Here is a 20,749-nt window from a genome sequence, read left to right as displayed (position 1 = left end):
CTTATTGCAGTTAGTTTGACCATCACAGGTACATTCTTTATTATTACAAGTCAACCAACTGTATCAAAACTGCAAGAACCCGAAAGCCAGAGTGCAGAAACATTTTTCTGCTCTCTCACCAATAACTGTCACAAACAAATGCATTCACTTAAAAAAAAAAAAGTCTAAAGGCACATCTCTAAGATATTTACATTGCATACAGGTTTGACATACAGTAAAAAGCACACAATCAGTCCTAAATCCTTGGCCACACTGGCTTTGCTAAAGAGACTAAAGTTATCCATAAAAACATACAGCAATTGTTGTTTATAAGTCACAGTTTTCAAAGCTACAACGCACAGGTGGAAATTCGTGTTTATGTAACTTTTATGGCTTTATCTTTTTCATTAGGAATTATCGCTTGCATGCCACTCTGCTATGGCTTCTCTTCTTCTTTTTGTTTCCTCTTCAAAGACACTTTGTACTACCTTAGAGAAACGTGTTCATTTAAAGGCCTGCTGAAAACAAGTTTTAAGGTTTTAGGATTTGACATTTTGGGAAAATATTTTTGCTGAGTGACATAAGAACAATTAACCTTTCCAACATCCAGTCTGCCCTCTTAGGCAGAATGTTTTAAGCAAGATGTCTGGATTGAAAGGCTATGCCTCCTAAACACAGCAGCGACACAGGGCAGTGAGCCCCTCACGCTTCTCCTATACTCCCTTTTCATGACATGTTCCCCATTTCAACCCTCCAGCGCCACCACGGGCGATTTCATGACGTCAGTGATGCACTGTCAACCATGGAAGAACCCTGAGACCTATTCTTGGGTTTGTGAAAGAAGGAAAGGAAATGGGTCAGACGGGCTCGGCACGTGTGTAGCCAGCGGATGGGGCAGCATGTGATTGATGGAATACCTTAAACAATGGCAGTGTCCTGGTTTCTAAATCATATGATTCCTACATTACTCGGTAATGCAGAGGTATTTCCGGAGAGGCAGAGGGTATGTAGGAACTTCAGGAAGGATACAAATGATGCTCACGCACAAGCAGCAAAAACTCCTGGAAGGATCTTTGTCAGAGGTCTTCAGGCACCGAGCCACTCTGGGTTGGCAGTGTTGCTCTGAATGACCTCATCTCTCCCCAGTGAGTTCAACAGCAGAATCAACCTCCTCTAGAAAAACAAGAATCTTTCCCTCACCGAAGTCCAGCAGGATTTTGTCAAAAATCTTCTTCAATCCCAACATTCCTCCACAAGATTAAGCTCTTCAAGCGCCATCACAGTGCAGCTACCATGTCTCATAAGAAGGATCTGCCCCAAGTCACCACTGAATACCAGCTAGAAGCCACCGAATAGCTTCTGTACAATCTGGTGCCTCTAATGTGCAAAAATCCATTACTGAGACTTCATTAACTACCATGGCAACTTCTAATGAGTGCTGCAGTGCCATCATCTTTGCTCACATAGCATTGGAGTCACAGAGAATGAGAAGGCACTTCTAATGGTAGCCTTTAATATAAGCTCTATCATTTTAGTCTAATCTTAATGGCAGAGATGGCGTCAGCCAACCAAACACATAGTAGGATCTTGTTTTAAGTTCCTTCCTCCAGGAATTCTGATCAAATGGATGCTTTTTTTAGGCATATATCACAATTATATATCAGTCCAGACTAGAATTAGCAAATGTGTGGACTAGTTTTTCAGCATCCCTCTAAGGCAGGGTCTCCTAACTTTGACAATCTTGTGCAGATTAGAGAAGGCACTCCTAAACATTTCTTCAATGTCTGTGTTAAAATATCTATCTTAGATCTTCACATTAATAATGAAGGCCAAAGTGATGCCATCCAAAGCAAGTATCTGGTTAGATGCCTTGTTTCTTGGGCCAAACTCTTACAGGCCTTAACGTCTTTAAGACAAACTTGTAGTTCAACTGATTGGTTTTATCGGCTTTCACTGGTAAATACTGATAGACAGCAATAAAGAACATATGGAGACGAGTTAAAGACTGCACAGACTGATAATTTTGTATGAACCACACCATTCAACACCTACAACAGCAGCATGGTGACAGTTACGTAAGCACAACTCAAAGCTGTACACTCTAAAAAGGCAAAACTACCACAGGCATGCAGCTCAGGGGCTATTCTACTATCTTACATATCTTTTACTCAATGTTTAGCAACTGCACAAGTGTCCAAGCTTTAGAAATGCTGGTGTGCAGATTTTGTTACCATTGGACCAAGCCAGACAAGCTGATTACCTGTGTATTGTGTCTCCTAAACTAGAAACTACAGTTTTTAAGCTTTACTTCCTCATTTGCATGCGGCGACACGAGGATGGTATAATTCTTCTCATCTATCTCTCAACAAGAAAGTCCCAAAATGTCAAAAATATTTCTATGAAATGGCAGACAAGTCTGATACAAAGAGGTCCTCTAGTCACAGCATCAACTCTGTTTATTTATTTATCAGTTCACTATCATCTCCCCTGTGCAGGTATGTACATGTACTGGCAGCCTTTTGTTTTCTCCAAAGCATCTTAAGATGTAATCTAAGGCTGAATGTGAGCCAAGACTCTTCCCACTGCTGATGGGTGATGTATCTGATGGCCGGTTAGTGCTGAGGTCTGCTTTATTTAGACGTGCACCTGAAATACCTACCATGGAGATCAATATTGCAAGGGCAAGAGTAGATAGAGGCTGAGAGCCAAGTGCAGCCCTCAATATGTACAATATGTATATGTGTGTGTGTTTCTGTATGTGTGAGTGTGTGTGTGTATGGAAGATGCAGGAAGGCCAGCATTTGAGAGTTTGTTTAAAATGATCAGCTGTTAGTTGTAGTAGAGTGGAGTGTAGTTTGTGTGGTATGAGGTGAGGAAGGTCAGGAAGGTGGGGATTTATGTATGTGTCCAATTGGTGTGTCAGACATAGTCCAGGAAGACGTCAGCTGTGTTCTGCAGTAAAGGTTGGTTGGGGGCTGTTGTGCTGCAGACTGAGCTCAGTCTCCGTGATGGCGCCCTCTGCTGCTCTGGAGGACCTGAAGCATTACTCAGGGTCAGGTACACCTGAGGAGTAACACAGACTTGTGTTTTACGAAAGAAAGAAAGAAAGAAAAAAAGAAAAAAAAACAACATAATTTTTGTGCTTTGGAGATAAAATGTAGGGAAATGAGTGAAAAACAAAAAAGACAGATTACAAAAGTAAGACTAAGAGTCGTTCTTGCACTCACATTCTTGGTATTTTCTGACAGCAGCAGCTCTGTTTTCTCCACCAGCTTTTTGAAGGAAGGCCTTTTCAGAGGATCGTGGTTCCAGCAGGACAGCATCATGTCATACCTACAACGCAGGTCACACTGGCATTAGTTTATATGTCTGGGATACAGAGAAACAGCCAGAACACAAAAACAATCTAGCTATTTTATACATCTAAACTACAGGCTGACAGGTTCATAGCCTGTAACAGCTCATATTGCATCAGTCACGTTGTAGAAAATGACTTTAGTCATGGATATAAGGCAGCATCGAACAAATAATAACATATTTGGCTTTTACACCTTAACTGCTGCTGATTTAGTTCAAGTACCCACTGATGGAAAACAACATATAAATTAGATCCAAATAATTTATTTAAATAACTGATCATGTAAAATTATAATAAAAGAAGTCCAGGTTATAAATAAAAACAAAGAATTATTAATTGATCACCACAAAACAGAGTGATAATTTGTTTTGAATAAAACAGTTCTCTGCTTTTAGCTTCTACACTGTTGGCGTTGTTGGTTCTGCCCTGCTTATATCATCAAAGAAAAAGGTTGGGATGAAGTAAGTGCTTGACCAAGGCCTAAAACACATATTTTATTAATTGAAAAAATAATCTGTTTATCACCTGATAGTAAAAAAAAACAAACACACGACTTCCTGCAACCTTTGTGATGGCAGTATATGAAACAGACTCATTCTCACAAACATGCACTTACATCTCAGTGGGGGCATACTCAGGCCTGCTCATCCTGTGGCCTTCCTGAATCATCCTATAAAATGCAGATCCCACCTGCATCCCAGGGTACGGGCTGTTACCTGCAACAACAACTTTACATCATTTTTAAAGGAAAAAAATATTGATTTGCACGGTACTGTTGGCTTCTCAATCAATACCACTTTGCGTGCGTGCCCTAAGCTATGTTGCTGCTTGTGAGCATTAATAAGCCTGTACTAAAACCCCCAGTCAAATGGATGACAATGATGATTTGAAACAGTAAAAGGAAAGTAAAGCATAAAATGGAAATGTTACCGAGGGAGAATATTTCCCAGAGCAGGATGCCGTAGGACCACACGTCACTCTCAATCGTGTAGACGCAGTCAAAAATACTCTCAGGTGACATCCACTTGACCGGCAGACGAGCCTGAAGGAGGGAGAGAGCCATGAACTCGTGTCCTCATTTATAAGAATATAATATAGCCCATCAAAAAGAATCTAAATTTTCAGTGTGAAAAAAGTTATATGAAAGTTTTATAAAATACAATTCAATAAATAATGCCTTCGTGTACAAAATGAACAGAACTTTCTTCTTGTTTGGCCAGTGTAACTGCAAACTTTTCATCTTTTCCTTTTTAGCTTGCTGTCCAACTTTCTTCACAAAAATTCTACATGTATTGTTTCATAGAGCAGTTCAGACTCAGTAAAGAGAAGCGAGCGTGGGAGTTTTCCTGTCTTGGTTTGCGGAGACGGAGCGGGAACAAAGAACAAAGGAGGAGGGAGCGAAAGACTGACAGACGGAAAGACAGACTCACGTTTCCACGGAGCACATAGCTGGCATCGGTGGTGATGTCTCGTGCCAAGCCAAAGTCGCAGATCTTCGCCACCCTGCCGTGAGTCAGCAGAATGTTTCTAGCTGCAAGATCCCTGTGGATGCACTGCGCACACAAACGCGGCAGCAGAAACAAACACAGCGATGAGCATTGACACAGCAACCGGTTTCTGCAGTGAATGACAGGGCACGCTTACAAAGGAGGCGAGGCCGGTAAAGCTTGTGGCAAACACAAAAGGCGAACTGACGTGTTTACAAAAGAAGAAGAAGTAGAAGAAGGAGAAACAATGACTCAATATGACCAAACAAAATTCAAGAAAGCATGTGTGGGTAAACGGGTGCCACGTTTTACACGATCATTCTAAACAGTTACTTTTGTCTTATTTAAGAGTGTAACTGGTTAATAAAACGGTTTTAAGATTGCATCGTAGAGGGAAGTAAAACACTTTTTTTCATCTTTATGTTACAAAGAAAAAGTGTCACCAGCTTGGGCTCTCTGTTGGCCTGCCACCAGTTTGTGTCTGTGAGAAACGAATCAGCTGTGGCGAAAGACACCGTTAAAGCTGTGTTTGAGCACAGTTTCTTTACACAACAAAAGGGGAATTGTGTTATTACGATCATAATTTTAAAAAAGCTGGGCTGCTATGTAAAAACAAAATGCATGCATTTGCAAATCTCTTGAGTCCATATTTGAATGACAACACAATATAGGAAAAACATCAAACGTTTAAACAAAGAAAATGCATTTAAGAAAAATCTAGCTCATTTCGAATTTGATTGCAACAGATCAGTAACATGAAGTAAAGATGGGGAGTGGTTCACCAATCGGCAAAAAAATGAATCTGCAAACTGTGGAACAATTTCAGAGTAATGATCTTCAATTCCACAGAATGTGGAGAAATCTGTATGCGCAATGGACAAGGCTGAAAATCATATGAAACTCAGGCAGCACTACATTTAAAACAGGCATGATCCTGTCATGGAAATCCCTCCATGGGCTCGTGAGCACTGTGAACACAGTTCACCGTGCACTCCACAAATACAGGTTAAAGCTCTATCATGCACATGATACAGAGACCCTGCTGTCTTCTCTGGGCCAAAGCTCGTTTAAAGTGGACTGAGGCAAAGGGGGAAACTGATCTGAGGGCAGATGAATCGAAATTTGAAATTCTCTTTGGAAAACTTGGACGCCAAGTCCTGTGGACTAAAGAAGAGAGGAATCATCCAGCACTCAATTCAAAAGCCTCGGATGGTACTGGGGGCAAAACGGTGCCCAACTTTTTTGGACTTTTTTGTAATTCATGTCATATTTTCTTTTAACTGTTCAGGTAACCTGGGCACAGAAGCCATGTTTCTACTGAAATCATGAAAAAATATGGTAGGGAATGCAATCCAAATGGATAAATTAGTAGAAATAAGCCAACAAACTATGCATAAATTAAATAAATAAATAAAAGTACAGTCTGAGCAATTGAAGCGGTTTAAGGCTGACTGTTTGTATGTAACTAAGGTGGAGCTTCTTCAAACTTTAATTTATTTAATTTCCTTTCATTTGGAATCATGTTCCTGTCCACCGGATCACTCTTGTAGGATTTAATTTCTGCTGCGTCTACGTTTGTGTAGTCCTACAACTACCAAGTGCACTTCGTTGTTTTTGGTAACTAGCATTGACAAGGTAGCGCATGTAAGAGTTCTGCTTCTACCTGATTGTTTGAAAGTCGCTGTGAGAAATGCTGTAAATCAGCAAGCACTAATGCAGTGTGCAAAACATCAATGTTTGGATTGTGCAGCTTGCAGCTTGAGTGTTTTATGGTTGTATGGGTGTGTCAGCAAATACAGAAGTTTGTAAAGACAACACTGGTCCTGAGATGCAATCCAGATATGTGACATTATCTCGACTTGATTTATACGCCTAGTCGACTTTGTGCGTTGAATCTAAATATGGCATAAAACAAAGCAGTGCCTTAATGGCTAAAATGCTCCACACAGCCTGGGGGAAGATGCAGTTATGTGATAACTGAACAAATTCTCTGTAACTTCATCGTTACATTTGGCATTTTTTTCATTGCTGAATTGACAGCATTAAATAGAGACGCCTAATTGTTTAATCTGCTTGTGTGCAGTATACGTTTGAAATGCAGCAATGCCGTGGTTTCCTACTATAATGATGCCATTAGCTGAAAGAAAAAGTTCTGCACGAATATTGGCCCTGAGCCATGCCATGATTTATGAACTAGGAACAGCACTTTTAAATCTCTCCCATGACGAGTCTATATACTGTTTATTAACAGTCTGTAAAAGCCTTACATTCCTGGAAGTAATGTACTCCATTCCTTTGGCCACCTGGTAGGAAAAGCTGAGGAGATCTTCAGCATCCAAGGACAGCTCATCTATGTCATCTAGGCACACAATGCACTTCAGTTATATGCGAGAATTCCAGTTTTGATTCATTTGTAGGGAATTTTCATCCTTTGTGGAGGCATGCTATTGGTTATGCAGTGTATTGTAATTAGAAATGTAAAGAGAGAGCGACGTTGTACCTGACTCAGAGGACCTTTCTTTCTCAGAGGGACGCATGGGCATATATCCTGCACCAGTAGCCTCACTGCTAAAGAAATACACACAGATACAAACACGTAAGTAGAGAAACTAGCCACTTTCAGCTGTCATCGCCATGAAGCATTCCTGCACATACGCACCTTGTGGACTCTGTTGGGTTCGAGACATTGTGGTAGTAACCATCCCCAGCTCTGGAGTTTAGGAAGGACTCTCTTTTCCTTCTGAGGAAGTTGAGGAGGTCCCCATAGCAACAGTACTCTGTAATTACCAAAATTGGTCCTGGCAGAATACAGGGACAAAAACCAAAACAATACAAAAACGACAACCATCAGTCACTGATTTTTAAACCATGACAGCACAATGAAAATGAGAAGAAACGGCAAGCAGTTCTGACACAGTGATGAGGCTTGACAACAAGGGTGTTTAAAAGCTGATCATGTTTAAACAGAGGAAACAATGTCACTATTCCTTGTTTCTCTCACAATAAGTGCTTATGCATACATCTGTGGAAAAAAACACCAAACTAAATTATAATCAATACTGAGGTCTAGACAGCTAAATAATATTGAACACACACACAGCAGATTTGTGGCAAGGTAAAATGAATCACGTCTTCATATCGAAGGCAGATGCTGATAATGGCCGGGTACAGCAGTGAGTCACCACATGAGGATATGGCAAATGTGTCTCCCAGACAATATTCATAATCATAAATCATGACAGTCAACAATAAAACAAGAGTGCAGATGTGTAAGGTTTATGTGCCCCCGACACGACAAAACCAATCCAAAAATATCTCACATGCAAATCTGATTCTGAGTGAACTAATTGTGCTCGTAGTGACTCCTCTCACCTCCGACGGTGCAGGCTCCCAGCAGGTTAACGATGTTAACGTGGTTTCCAAGGTAAATGAGAACCTTCAGCTCAGACATCAGCGCCTCCTTCTCCGTGGAGTGAGCGTTGGCTGAGATGACATCATCACAACATTAAAGTGGAAGACGTATAAGCACAAAATCAAAGGCCGTAAAGTGAAAGTATTCCTTTGTGACTGGCGTATTCTCATATTTAAAAGCCTAACGGCAATCAGAAATACAGAAGAAACAGTACCAGTAGTGACACTAGTGGCGGTGTAACAGTTATTTGGTTTTCAGCCCAGTGTTTTCCAATCTAACATAAATGTGGGGGATTAAAAGAATTGTAAAAAGAGAAAAAACAACTTCATATTCGTCTCTACTCTGAAACTTGTTTATGTTGTTGTTATTGTTTGAGTGTTTGTTTTTTTCGAGTCAGAATATTTGGACAATTGGTTGGAGTGCTAAGTTATCAGCTAACCCAAGCAAGCTCTGTCAGCAAGCAGGCCCCATAGACTGTAGGGGTGAGTAGCTCGGACACACATGCCTCCTAATTAGTGTGGAGTAAAAACAGAGCCACAGTCTTCTTATACAAGCTGTACCAAGCAGCAAGCCGTAATATTTGTCATGTAATTCCTTTAAAATGCTCCAAAAGACCAAAAGTGAGCGATCTAGTTTACTGATTTTAATTAGCGAAGGTTAGGACGGGCAGGCAGCTTCCATATAACTAACTTTACTTCTTGCAAGTATCAAAATGAGTTATTAAAAATAAAAAACAAAAGGCCCCACTGTATTCATTAACACAGAGTCTGTGTGCACTGACTTGCTTTCGGAGCCACTTAAGGAACTGCAATTTCTGTCACTTCCAGGTTAGATTTATTTTTCATCATTTTTCATTCAATTTTAAACATGGGATTGCAGTCAAACACTTTGAATTTTGGTGTTTTCACTCTTTAAGTACAGTACTGAGTACTTTGTACCACTTTATATAATATTGTTACAACACAGAGACGGTGATGGGGAAAATATAGACTTACGTTTCAGCATCTTAACAGCGACGGTTGTCACAGCGTCTGCAGAACACAATCCGTATGCTGTGGCCCTCACTACCTTTCCAAACGCCCCAGAGCCCAGGGTCTTACCTTCAAATAAACACAAAAAACAAACTTTAACACTTCATTCATGCTCTAAAAATGATAACAGTCGCTGTACATTTGCACTCTTACACACACTGTCCTACCAAAGCGCAGTTTCTGCCTGGGGAACTCCCATTTGGAGTCATATGGCAGCTGGGTGGGGTCAATATATATATGGTTGTTTCCATGGACAGTCTCAATGACCTTCCACTGAATCTGGAACTTTGGTTTCTGTTAAAGTTTGGAGGGGAGAGAAAAAGTGACGTCAGATCAGCTTCCCGGGACTGTTTGTTGTGTTCGACTGTATAGCTCATATTCCCTTTCACGTTGCTCTTTTACAAAGATGCACTTTAGTTGTCAGCCCGAGTCTAGACTTTCCCCCTGACGATCCCACTGCAGATGCGTGAGATACTTCTCAAGGAGTCTGACTCATCTGAGAGCAATAAGCACAGCATGCTCAGGGGGGCAAATTAATGGCTGGAGGCGTGATCGCAGTGTCAAAAATCCTTTAACTACAGCATGTCTGCACTTCAAATGGTTGACTGATTCAACTGAAATTCATTAGGACACATTCATGTTGATTAAAAGAATTTACCGTCACTCTTGCGTGCAAAACATCACTGCCAAATGCAGAACGAAAGAAAGATGCTTCTAACTTTAACGTACTCTAAACACGATGGAGGCATGAGTCATTAGTAAATGAGAATGGGCCCTTTGCCAGAAACTCCCAAAGCCATTTACTTTCCTGGGATGCAAAGTGTATGTCAATGCTGCTTGATGATCCTGATTTGAGATTGATGTTTATAATCTTTGAAACTGATTCATGGGTTTGAAAGGGGCTGATGGCCAAAGAGTTTTGTGATTTACGTTAAATCTGTGACCCTACTTAAACCCGGGCTTAAAATCACAATAATCATAAGGCATGCACAGTTTATTTCCTTTTACCTTACCTGCAAGTACTTATAAAGCAGCACCACTAACACGAGGCTGAGTAAGACCCCAGTAGCCACCATGCCGGTTAGAAGAGGCGTGAAGAGTTTATGGGGGACCACACGCTCTGAGAATGAACACCAACAAACCCAGAGTGAGAAATCTCATGGAGCATTGAAGTAGCCAAGTTTTGGTAGTTACACACACACACACACACACACACACACACACACACACACACACACACACACACACACACACACACGGAGTGACATCCTCTACCGTTAAAACAGACAGCTGCAGCAGTGGTGTTTGTTTGTGTGACAAGGATTAGTGAGTCTGCGCCATATAATCCCAGCTTGCATAGTCAGCATACACTAATCTCATTCAATCTGTACCCAGTAACCACACACCTGGCCTGTGCAGACAAAGGGTCAATGGGTTTGTGTGTCTTTTTGAATTCTTGCACAACGTATTTGTGGCGCGCTATATAAGACAAATCCCCACCACGCAGACACTGACGCTTCACCTGTGTTACTCTCCTTGCAGCTCTATTTGCGGTCCGTACAGTGTCTTACCACTGATGGAGAACAGGGTGTAGGCCTCTGCCTCCTCTGTAGAAGCGACACACTCCAGTGTGTGGTACTGAGTGAACTCTTTGCTGACATTCAGTCGGCTTTCCACTTGACTCCTACCAAAGGTTGACTCTGAAAGGACAGTGACCTCTGAGGTCTCCCACTGGGTGGCATTGGGCAATTGTGAGCACCTGTTGAGACATTAAGGTTGCTTACGATCACTCCGTGCAAGAGCAGGTTTCAGCCTTTACAAATCAATTTATTGATTCAGTGCCTTTGGATCCATTCCAGTAGGAGAGGTAGGAAAAATAAGACATACTAAACTTACAGCTCCTTACTGTAAGTGCGTTAAAAGCTTTTCCATCAATTGCTAAATTGTCTAAAACAAATTTAAAAAGATGGAAAAATTAAAGCAATTTTAAGTCTAATAGATGTGAAACTAGAGCACAGTTCTGCATCTGAGTTACAGATGAACCAGCCAACAAACACATCAGAGGTGGTGTCGCTGATGTAGATCACCCAGTGGAAACCGGGTGCTGTTTCTGCAGCTCCTTCTAGCAATCGTCTCCATTACTTCTGTTCTAATAGAATAAAATGATCCTTTCTGTTCCTACGATCCTAAAACCTAGCCATTTATATTTGTAGCCAATTGTTGTTGTTTTCTTTTCTTTCTTTCTTTTTTTTTTTTTTTTACATATACATATCTTCATGTGGACCTTTAATACAGCTGCTTCTCGTCAGTGGGGCCAAATCACTATTTGTATCTTAGTCGCTAACCTGAGAACGGAAATATGTGAAATATAGTGTGCATATGGTTTGTTAGGATAGGAAAAGCTTTCAAACTTTTATTAAAAGGCATAAAGTTTTAGTGCTTAATAAAGCACAATGTACTTGAAGGCTTGGTTAGATATTTACTTAATAATATGTTACTAATAAATCAAATTTCAAAGGCAAACTGATTTCCTGTTTCATGATCATTTTTTCAGAATTATGATTTTAATTTCAGTGGGCCTAATCCTCTTTTGTAAGATCTTGATATAAGCTGCGTTTTCGGGATACCTTGTGCGCGGCAGCTCACAGAAGTACCAGCTGATCTTAGGGACGGGGTATCCTGCAGCAATGCACCGCACTTGTCCATCAACAGGCCCTTCCTGAGCTGTAATGACAGGCTTACCTTACGGAGAAAAAAGAAAGTCGTATACAGCACATGTACAAAGCATCTCCTGTTGACTCCCAGTATACTGGCTACCTGTGGTATTACTACAGAAAAGTACCAGCTGATCAAAATGAGGTTTCCTTTAACTAAAATCAATGCAGGCGAAAAGTTTGTAAAACTCTGATTTATCTAGCTACTCTTCTGTACAGATTGTTATTTCAGCTACTAACTGTGTTCTAAGTATACAACCCAAAGGAACAAATGTGAGAGCTACTTACTGTTGACATACACATGAAACGAGTGATCGACAGATGCGTCTTTGTGACTGGCTGAGAAGTTGTAGATCCCGCCCTCGGAGCCAAGAACCCTCACTAGTCTCAGCTTGCTGCTGTATCTGATAGAACAAGTGTATTTGTAAAATCCTTTAACCCACAGTGACATACTAGCGTACTGGTTACTTGAAGTACTCACTTTTAACTAACTGTACCTGTATTTGTTTCGGTGGAGAGTGATGACGTGCTCTGTGGTGTTGTGGAGAATCTTCCCATTGTAAGACCAGGACATGAAGCTTGGTGCAGGATAGGCATCGAATTCAACTTTTAGGCTCAGGCTCTCTCCCTCTTTAACCTCTTCCTGGACTGGACTTTGACTTACTAACATTTTAATGAACCCCTGATCTGAAGAGCAGAAATGTGTAAGTTTAATATGTTTTATGAACAAAAGGTTGATAACATTCTGCACACATCCAGGTATGTGTGGCCTCAGAAATAACTATAACATTACTGGGGCAACTTGAAAATATATTTTTGAGTATAAATACAAAGCCCCCAATTCTTACCGTAAACTTTGAGCTCCATCGCTTCGTCACTGCGGCCTCTTTCGTTGTGAGCATGGCAACGGTAAGTCCCTGAGTCTGATTGGTTAACAGCTGGGATCAAGAGTGAGGTTGAACGCTCGTAACCCAAACCCCCGGACAGGATGTGTGAGGTTTGTGTTTCAAAAGGATGCTGCAAAGTGGCAAAGAGGAGGCAAAGAAGCATGCTTTACAGGTGTAACATGACACAGATCTGTTGTTTTCTACATAATCCAGCAACTGTAGTCTTACTGTAACATACAAAGTCTGGCTGTCAGCACCTCCTCCCTATGATCAAAAGTTGAGCGACCAAGCTCAGTACACAGTGACGTCTTAGCCTTCTTAAGTTTCTTATCTAGATCAGATGTTATGACATCACCTACCAAGGAGTTAAAATGACCTATGTGTAACATTTATGCGCCTGCAACGCTTCAAATAATAGTATCATTTTAATTTAATGACAGTAGCATCTCATTTATATCCACAAGGCTCAATTTTGCATTTAGCACATCATGATGCCATCATGTTGCCTAGCAACCACCTAACAATGGGTTAAAATCACAGATCAAACAATACTGTAGCAGTGGCACATACTAGTATATAAAATGTCTATACTGGTAACTAAGAAATTGTAAGTAACAACCATATACAAAGTGTGGAATTTGTGCCAAATATGAATAAAAAGCACAATGTAACTATTTGCTATTCACAAGCTGCCACCCCAGCCCCCCGTCTGGACACTCCTCTGCACGTCAAAGGTCAAACCTCCAGCAACACTTGCAGTATGAAGAGCAACTTTGTTACTTCAGCCTATACCCTTTGTCAGTGATGACGGGAACAGGCTGCTGAAATATGCTGGCAGAACCAGAAAGTTGCTCTTCATGCTTCAAATGTTGCTGGACCATCAGCCTCTTCACATGTTTGCCCTTCACCGTGCACCTTGAAAGTAGGCGAAGTTACAACCTGTTTCCAAAACTTTTACGAATTTCTCTCCTTTTTTTTTTGTCTTTTTTCAAACTTTTTTTTCAATATTAAAATATTGGGTATAATTCTTCACAGAAAATATAGTTCTGCTTTTTGTTTACATGTTAAACAGCATCACAAATCTTTTGGAAACATGTTTCTTGAACGAAAAAGTCTCTAAAGCATTACTTGGGATATGAGCTCACTTTTCTCCATGTTAGCTTTGTGCAAAATGAAATCATTTCTAAAGGACGTTGCAAACTGTTTGACAAGTAGGCAGCCAAACATCCCTGACAAAGAACTGCAAATAAATCCCTGAATCATTCTCACCGCTGTTGACGGGAAGTCCCACTTGAGAATGACGTCTGCGTTGACATTGGAGGAGCTGCAGGTAAGCTCGAACTGCTCTCCTGTCCTCAAGATGACTTTGTCTTTCTGGGACAGCGTGATCACTGGGCGTAACTCTGGCACTGAATCAAGGGATTCAAAAAGCAACTGTAGCAAACTGCTGTATTTGTGAGTTCATCTAAACCAGCATCATATCATTTTTTTCACCTGTGCATTGTCACACAGACACTTCTAACAGCACGACATATGTGAGCCTGAAATCATTCTGCTGCACTGTAATAACTCTGGACTGGTATGATCTGAAATCATGAATCCCAAACGGCGGCTTTTCATCTGACCTGAAACAAAAAATGTGGTGGTTTTGTGCTAAAATGTAATAAAAATAAGTAAATTGCTTATTTAAACGCCATAATAAAATACCCCAATGCGGTTTGTACTGTGCAGCTTTATACTGACGTGAGCAGCATGACCAAATGCAGACACTTGTCCCCACGTAGGCAGGACGATTAATTTCCAGCATTAAATGCCTGCAGACGCCGCTTCGGTTGCTGTGTTTGTGCTGGACTAATTCTATTTAACCCAAACACAGCCTTCATGCTCTGTTACAGAGCTTTGTTCACTGGGGGAATCAAATCCCTCGGCTCCTCCCTTCCTCAACGTACTTCTCGCTTTCTCCCTCTTCCCATCATTCAAAAGGACACCATGCCGTACTGCCCCTCAGCTGGTCCGCATAAAGAGTGCTGATGTAATGCAGAGGACAGAAGCACAAACTTAAATTGTATCTATGATCGATTTTATTTTATTAAGATGCACGTAGCTCGTAAAAATGTAATATCTCTTTGTGGCTAAAAAAGAAAGTGAACAGAAGGCTTTTGGACTGTCTATTATTAGCCATGCTAGCTGCTCTGCATTTGCCAGTGTTGGTCCGCTATCATGTTCCAGTCTTAACCAAGACTGGATGGATTTCCCATAGGATGAATGCATATTGCATCTGCTCATGCTTTGGCTTTTTACGATGCTACAATTTCGCTTATTGGTGATATTGAGCAAAATGTCAATAGCTGCCAAAGTCTAGGCAGCTATGAATTTCATAAATTAAAATCCTTCATTTTGCATCAAACCAAATTCCTGCAGAACTAATGACATGCCATTATGCTTTTAGAGGCATCAGTGAAAGCAAATGCTGTGGTTTTAACTTCCAATTACTAATTACGGGTAAAGTATGGACGTTTTTCCACTTCACCATCGCCTCGCCTGCTAGTGACTTTGCAGTTTTCCCTTTTCCTAATTCAAACAGTTCCTCTAAAGATGCTTCTGTGCTCTCAGCAGCTGCTCATAGATGGATGTTTTTGTATTTCAGGTATGAAGAGAAATATGAATGTGGCAGTAAACCCATTGTTTTCTTCCTCCACATTTAGCTTCATTAACACCCATGAAACAACTTAAACATGGTGTTCATTTAGTCACGCTGCAAAAATCAAGCTCCGATCACAACCCGGATAGATTAGGTGATAACAACAACATCTGAGTGCCAGCCCACATCAGCTGATGGCTCAGCTGGTACTCTTCCATACATCAGGCAGCTGCTGGACATCTTCCAGCTGCTCTGAATCCCACTTCCTTCCTCAGTCCTCTTGTTCAAGCTGTGTCTGACTTAATTAGGCTCCTGCCTGTTGTCACTGATGCCTGCTCTGTTCTGTAACAAGACCTTATATTTTCTATATATGCACACTGAAGGAAATATATCACCAGTAATTAATTACTCTGGACAAAAGTGACTAATCTCTCATTAACATGAATGGTAATTTCAGGAAACACGAATAATACATATCGCTTTTTGACTTTTACTTACCGAGTCGTACTTCCAGATTGTATTTACTTGACATCACTTTGACTCCGTGAAGAAGTCCCACACATACGTAGCAGCCATCGTATTCCTTCTGAATGTTGTTGATGGTGATGCCTTCCTGAAGGTCACTCTTATAACTCATACCAGAGGGCAGAGGTCGTCCATCACAGGTCTCCAAACCCAGGTGGGTGACCTCGGGGTCAGTAACAAGGCAGGGAATGGTGCAGCTATCGCCTTCTCGCACCAGTTTGATGTTTATCATGATGTGCAGGAAAGCATTGTAGGGGTCTAGGGAGATGACAGACAGGTAAAGATTTGGATTAATGTTGTGAAGACAAACATCCAAATGCCCCCCCCCCCCGTTAAACACCCACCTTTCACGTATACGTAGATAGAGCTCTGTTCCAGTGTGATGTTATTCACACATATATAGCGACCCATGTGGTTAAGCTGGGCGGCTGATAGCCTGACGAAAGCCACGTTGCCCTCCTGCACCTCTCCATCCAGCTTGCGAGACTTGTCCCTGTACCACCTTAACCTGGGCGGGGCGCCAGACGTTGTGGCATTGTCATAGCAGCGCAGCTCTAGCTTCCCCTTCTTGGGAACTACGATGTGAGGCCCACCGGGGGAGATGAGTGGCTCTGACCACACTGGTAGAGAGGAAGAACATTAAGGATGATGGATGTTGGACCTGTTGCTAATTTTGAATGGGTTCGGCTTGGATAAAAATCCACACCAGAAGGGAAAGAAATGCTGCTGCTTTCTGGTGTATTAATATAATAATAATATAATTAAATACAACCTCTGAAGAAAAAAACCCAGTGAAGGCATAGCGGAGATGTTGTTCTTAATCGAAACATTTTTTTCAACATATAGCCTCATTTAAAACTGCTTTCATTGCTTTTGGTACAGATTCAGCAAGGCGCTGGAAGCGTTCCTCAGAGATTCTGGTCCATGTTGAAATGATAGCATCACAGATTTGTCAGCTACACATGCATGGTATAAATTTGCTGTTCCACCAAATCCCAAAGGTGCTCTATTGGATTGCTATCTGGTGACTATGGAGGCCATTTAAGTACAGTGAACAGTGAACAGTTTGAGATTGCTTTAGCTTTATAGGAGCAGCAATTAGAAGACGGGTGCACTGCTGTCATAACTATTGATACAAGGCGGGATGGATGTATGCATTCATGCTGTTTTATGTAAAATTCTGCAATCTGAATTTTGCTGCAGACATTTATACTGATCGGACCCAACAACATTTTACTAATCTTCTAATGTCAAGTTTAATTAGCCTGTGGATTGTAGCCACAGTTTCCTGTTCTTAGCTGACAGCAATGGCACCCGGCGTGGTCTTCTGCTGTAGTCCCTCTGCTTCAAGGTTTAATATCTTATGCAATCGGAGACGATCTTCTGCATACGAGAGTTCTAACAAACAGTTATGTGACTTACTGTTCCCTTAGCTCAAAGCAGTCTGGCCATTCTCATCTGACCTCTGGCATCAACAAGGCATTCGCAGAGAAAATTCCAGTAGATCAGCAGTTTCTGAAACACTCAGACCAGACCGCCTGGCACCAACAACCACGCCAGGTCCAAATCACTTACACCGCTGTCCTTCCCCATTCTCATACTCTGTTTCAAATTAAGTAGATTGTCTCAATCGCTGCTACACGGCAAAATGCAGTGAGCTGCTGCCAAGTGATTACTTAATTAGGTATCTGCATTAACAAGCAGGTGAGCAGGTGTACAGATTAAAGCTGATTTTATTTTTCTGATTATTCCATTCGTAGCTTGGTTTCTAAAGGGTCAGAAAATTGTGAAAATAGCTACCAGGAGTCAGAAATCCTGAAGTACATGTTGTAACAAAAAACAGCATTTTCTGTTTGTTGTGTTAGCAGACTGCCACTCCAGAGATCTAAAAATACTACCACATGAGACTAAAAAGCAAACAATTCCTCATAGCTGAAATGCTGTAAGAAAGCAGCACAGTATCCTGGCTTGACTAGGACTGAAAATATCAAAATAATTGCTGTTATTTTTCTGTTGATTGATCGTTTAAGATCAGAGTGCCCAGTGTGGTGGTTAAACAGGATGGCATGATTGACAGAGACTCCCTGAAGAGAGAGTGCTATCTAACCACGACAGCTCAATTGGAGAATCAATAATTATGAGTTATACAGCCGCTGAGTAATCATGCATCAAGGTCCCTAAACCTATTCCCTTAAGATGAGTAAACCCAGCTGACATTTTAGTTTAAGCTCCACCAGTCTTCCTCCCACTTTCTTTCTCTCCTTTTCCCCCACTTAGATTTGCACATGATAAGAGCCATTTCAAAAACAGGATTTTCATGTGACTGTTGTGCCTCCAGGCTCAAGCAGAGCTCAGAAAGCAAAAAGGAGAAGGATGTGAATCCCCCCTCCCTTCCAAAATATCCACATCTGTGTTTGCGCGGGGTGTGAGGGCATGTTTTTAATGCTGCATCTCTCAGAATATGAGTTTGGCAACCAGTGATTTGAACTATTTGAACAAGCGAACGGTTTCAGTAGTAAAAAACAAAAAAACAAAACAAAACCCGAGGCAGTTATGTGACTAAACACGAAGCTTTGATCCTAACATCCAGAGCTGTTAGATGTCAAGATGCTGCGGGTGCTTTGTGGTAGAAGATGCGTATCTTTTTTTCCCCTTCTTCTTCTTCTTCTCCTCTTTCTTCTTCTTTGTTTCTTTTGCTGTTCTGGTAGGATGCTCAACCTTATCCTCTTCGTTTGGGTAGAATAAATAATTAATTCTCTTCAAACAAAACACTCAGGCACACACAGGGACACACAAACACACAAACACACACACACTTGTTGCCCGCCAAAGGTATTTCCAGCGCACCACTAAACAGTTATGCATACAAATGATTTGTAGACTTAAGCTGGCGGGTTGGCAAGAGCTTTACATTTACCTTTAGCACTAAATGACTGACTTGAAACAGTCCGGAAAAACAGTAAACGGACAGGAGGTTGCGCTAAACATGCGCAAAGATACACGCTGTTTTTCCTCGGCTGTTTACGTCTATACTCTAAGATATAGGCAAAAAAAGACTCTTTAATGGTGACAGCAGCACATGTCGCACAAGTGGGAGACTGAATAAGACCCGAAGAAGCACTGACTCTAAAATAATGCACGAACAAAGTACAGAAATAAATGATTTGAATTATTACCATAGGGTGAAAAGCATTAAGGATGCCGTCATAGAAATTCCACCACTATAACAGCAATAAAACGTAAGAATATCTGAAACTACCCACTCAAAGAGTTGGGAGAAAAAAAACACAACAAAGCAATAAAGTCAACACTGAGAAAAAAAAAGATATCCACACGCCGCGCTGAAATAACATCGCAAGTGGTTTTCTTACCGGTTAGTGGCAGCAAAATAAAATACGAGGCACAAAGAACCCAGCGGAACCTCATTGTCGGGTGATTTTCAAGTCTTTCACTCTACCCCATGCGTTTCAAGCGCAGACAAAACCATCCTGTGTCTAAAACAACGAGACCTCGTCCAGCGTGATAACGCGGCACAGGTTCCTCCAACGTAATGAGCGCACGGACACAATGATCCAGCAGCCTGGCTCCCCCTGATGGATTTCATTGGAGCTTAAAGACACAGTGCATTGCCTGCCTCTCTCCCTCCCCCCTGCTCTGGATCATTGCCACTCCTTGCTGTCCCGCATTGGTTGGAGTCTGGCCAAGGTGATGAGTCTGTTATTACTGAACCCCCCCCCCCCCCCCCCATAAAAATCATCTTCACTCAGTCGTTTGGAAGAATAAGTAAATTTTCCATCAATAAAAGTCCTGGTGGTGCAGGGATACAGAGGATCAACTGTTCTGTTAAATAACGTGATTCTTTTTTATATTACAGACATTGTAATAAAGTATTATTATGGCGGCAGCCTGTCCTCACACTTCGACTGGGCCAGCGTGTCCTGTTGTGATGACAGCTCTCGCTTGGCAGGAGTTTCCCCGCAGGAGCTCTTTCAGTTTGTGATGCACTTCATAGTGTCACATTTCCCAACTCTAATCAGCATTATGGCGGTTTCACTTTTCCCAGATTTAATCAACTCTATAGCCCAGAAAGAGCCAATAAACAATCTTAATTTGGCAATGTGCAAGGTCAGGCAAACGTTTTTAACCAGAATATGACGGAGGTTGACATGGTCACTTTTCCACATTAGATCTTTAGATGCCAGTAGGAACACAGACACAGGTCTGAGTTAATGGGCGCTGTAATTATACACACTGTTTACCACCAACATCATTAGAAATAACCGATCTTTTAATGCTCGAGAACAGCAGGAATGATTACAGCAAGCATGAATTGCTTGAAGGCTCGTGTGGTCTCCTGACTATTCTAACACAGATTTATAAAATGTGACCTTATTCTTAGAAAATCTCTTTAAGTTTGTAGACATCATCAAGTGCATTCACTTCGTTTTGTTATAATCTGAGATTTGCACGATGCACCTTAAAATGTGCCTTTCTTGTGCAGAAGAAGTCTTATTGACAGATGTTCAAGTCATGGTCGTGGTTTTTGGATTTTGGCGCAGTTTCTGCTCCTGTTCTTACTCCCCGTTAAGCCTCGCTTCTAGTCGCTTCCTCTCTTACTTTCTCTGTGTGCCTTTTGTAGTTTTGCTGCCTATCTTTGTCTTTCCCCCCACTTTCACACTTTCAAGCACAATTATTGGGTTTTATTGCTTCCACCT

General features: G+C 41.4%; 1 protein-coding gene across 6 annotated transcripts; it reads right to left on the bottom strand.

Moving 5' to 3' along the window:
* Positions 1 to 4: 4 nt before the first annotated feature.
* kitb (KIT proto-oncogene, receptor tyrosine kinase b) lies at positions 5 to 19,690 on the bottom strand. Of its 6 annotated transcripts, none has more exons than XM_026170761.2 (21): positions 19,406 to 19,688; positions 16,379 to 16,654; positions 16,008 to 16,292; positions 14,138 to 14,277; positions 12,830 to 12,998; positions 12,479 to 12,668; positions 12,270 to 12,385; positions 11,895 to 12,009; positions 10,839 to 11,026; positions 10,281 to 10,387; positions 9,435 to 9,561; positions 9,232 to 9,336; positions 8,197 to 8,307; positions 7,484 to 7,622; positions 7,325 to 7,392; positions 7,092 to 7,183; positions 4,768 to 4,890; positions 4,268 to 4,379; positions 3,954 to 4,053; positions 3,207 to 3,312; positions 5 to 3,042 (listed from the first exon to the last, which is right to left on the bottom strand). In XM_026170761.2, the coding sequence occupies exons 1-21, from the start codon at positions 19,458 to 19,460 to the stop codon at positions 2,899 to 2,901; spliced, it is 2,868 nt and encodes a 955-aa protein (XP_026026546.1). In that variant the 5' UTR covers positions 19,461 to 19,688; the 3' UTR covers positions 5 to 2,898. The 6 variants fall into 6 exon arrangements, with proteins under 6 accessions (XP_026026546.1, XP_026026547.1, XP_026026549.1 ...); XM_026170762.2 differs by having other exon boundaries at positions 7,325 to 7,389; XM_026170764.2 differs by having other exon boundaries at positions 2,899 to 3,059; positions 19,406 to 19,689.
* Between the last annotated feature and the right edge of the window lie 1,059 nt (positions 19,691 to 20,749).

The sequence above is a fragment of the Astatotilapia calliptera genome, chromosome 6 (genome assembly GCF_964374335.1).
Source record: "Astatotilapia calliptera chromosome 6, fAstCal68.1, whole genome shotgun sequence".
Lineage (NCBI taxonomy): Eukaryota > Metazoa > Chordata > Actinopteri > Cichliformes > Cichlidae > Astatotilapia > Astatotilapia calliptera.
Note: the sequence above shows the minus strand (reverse complement) of the source record. Positions and strands in the feature narration are given on the sequence as shown.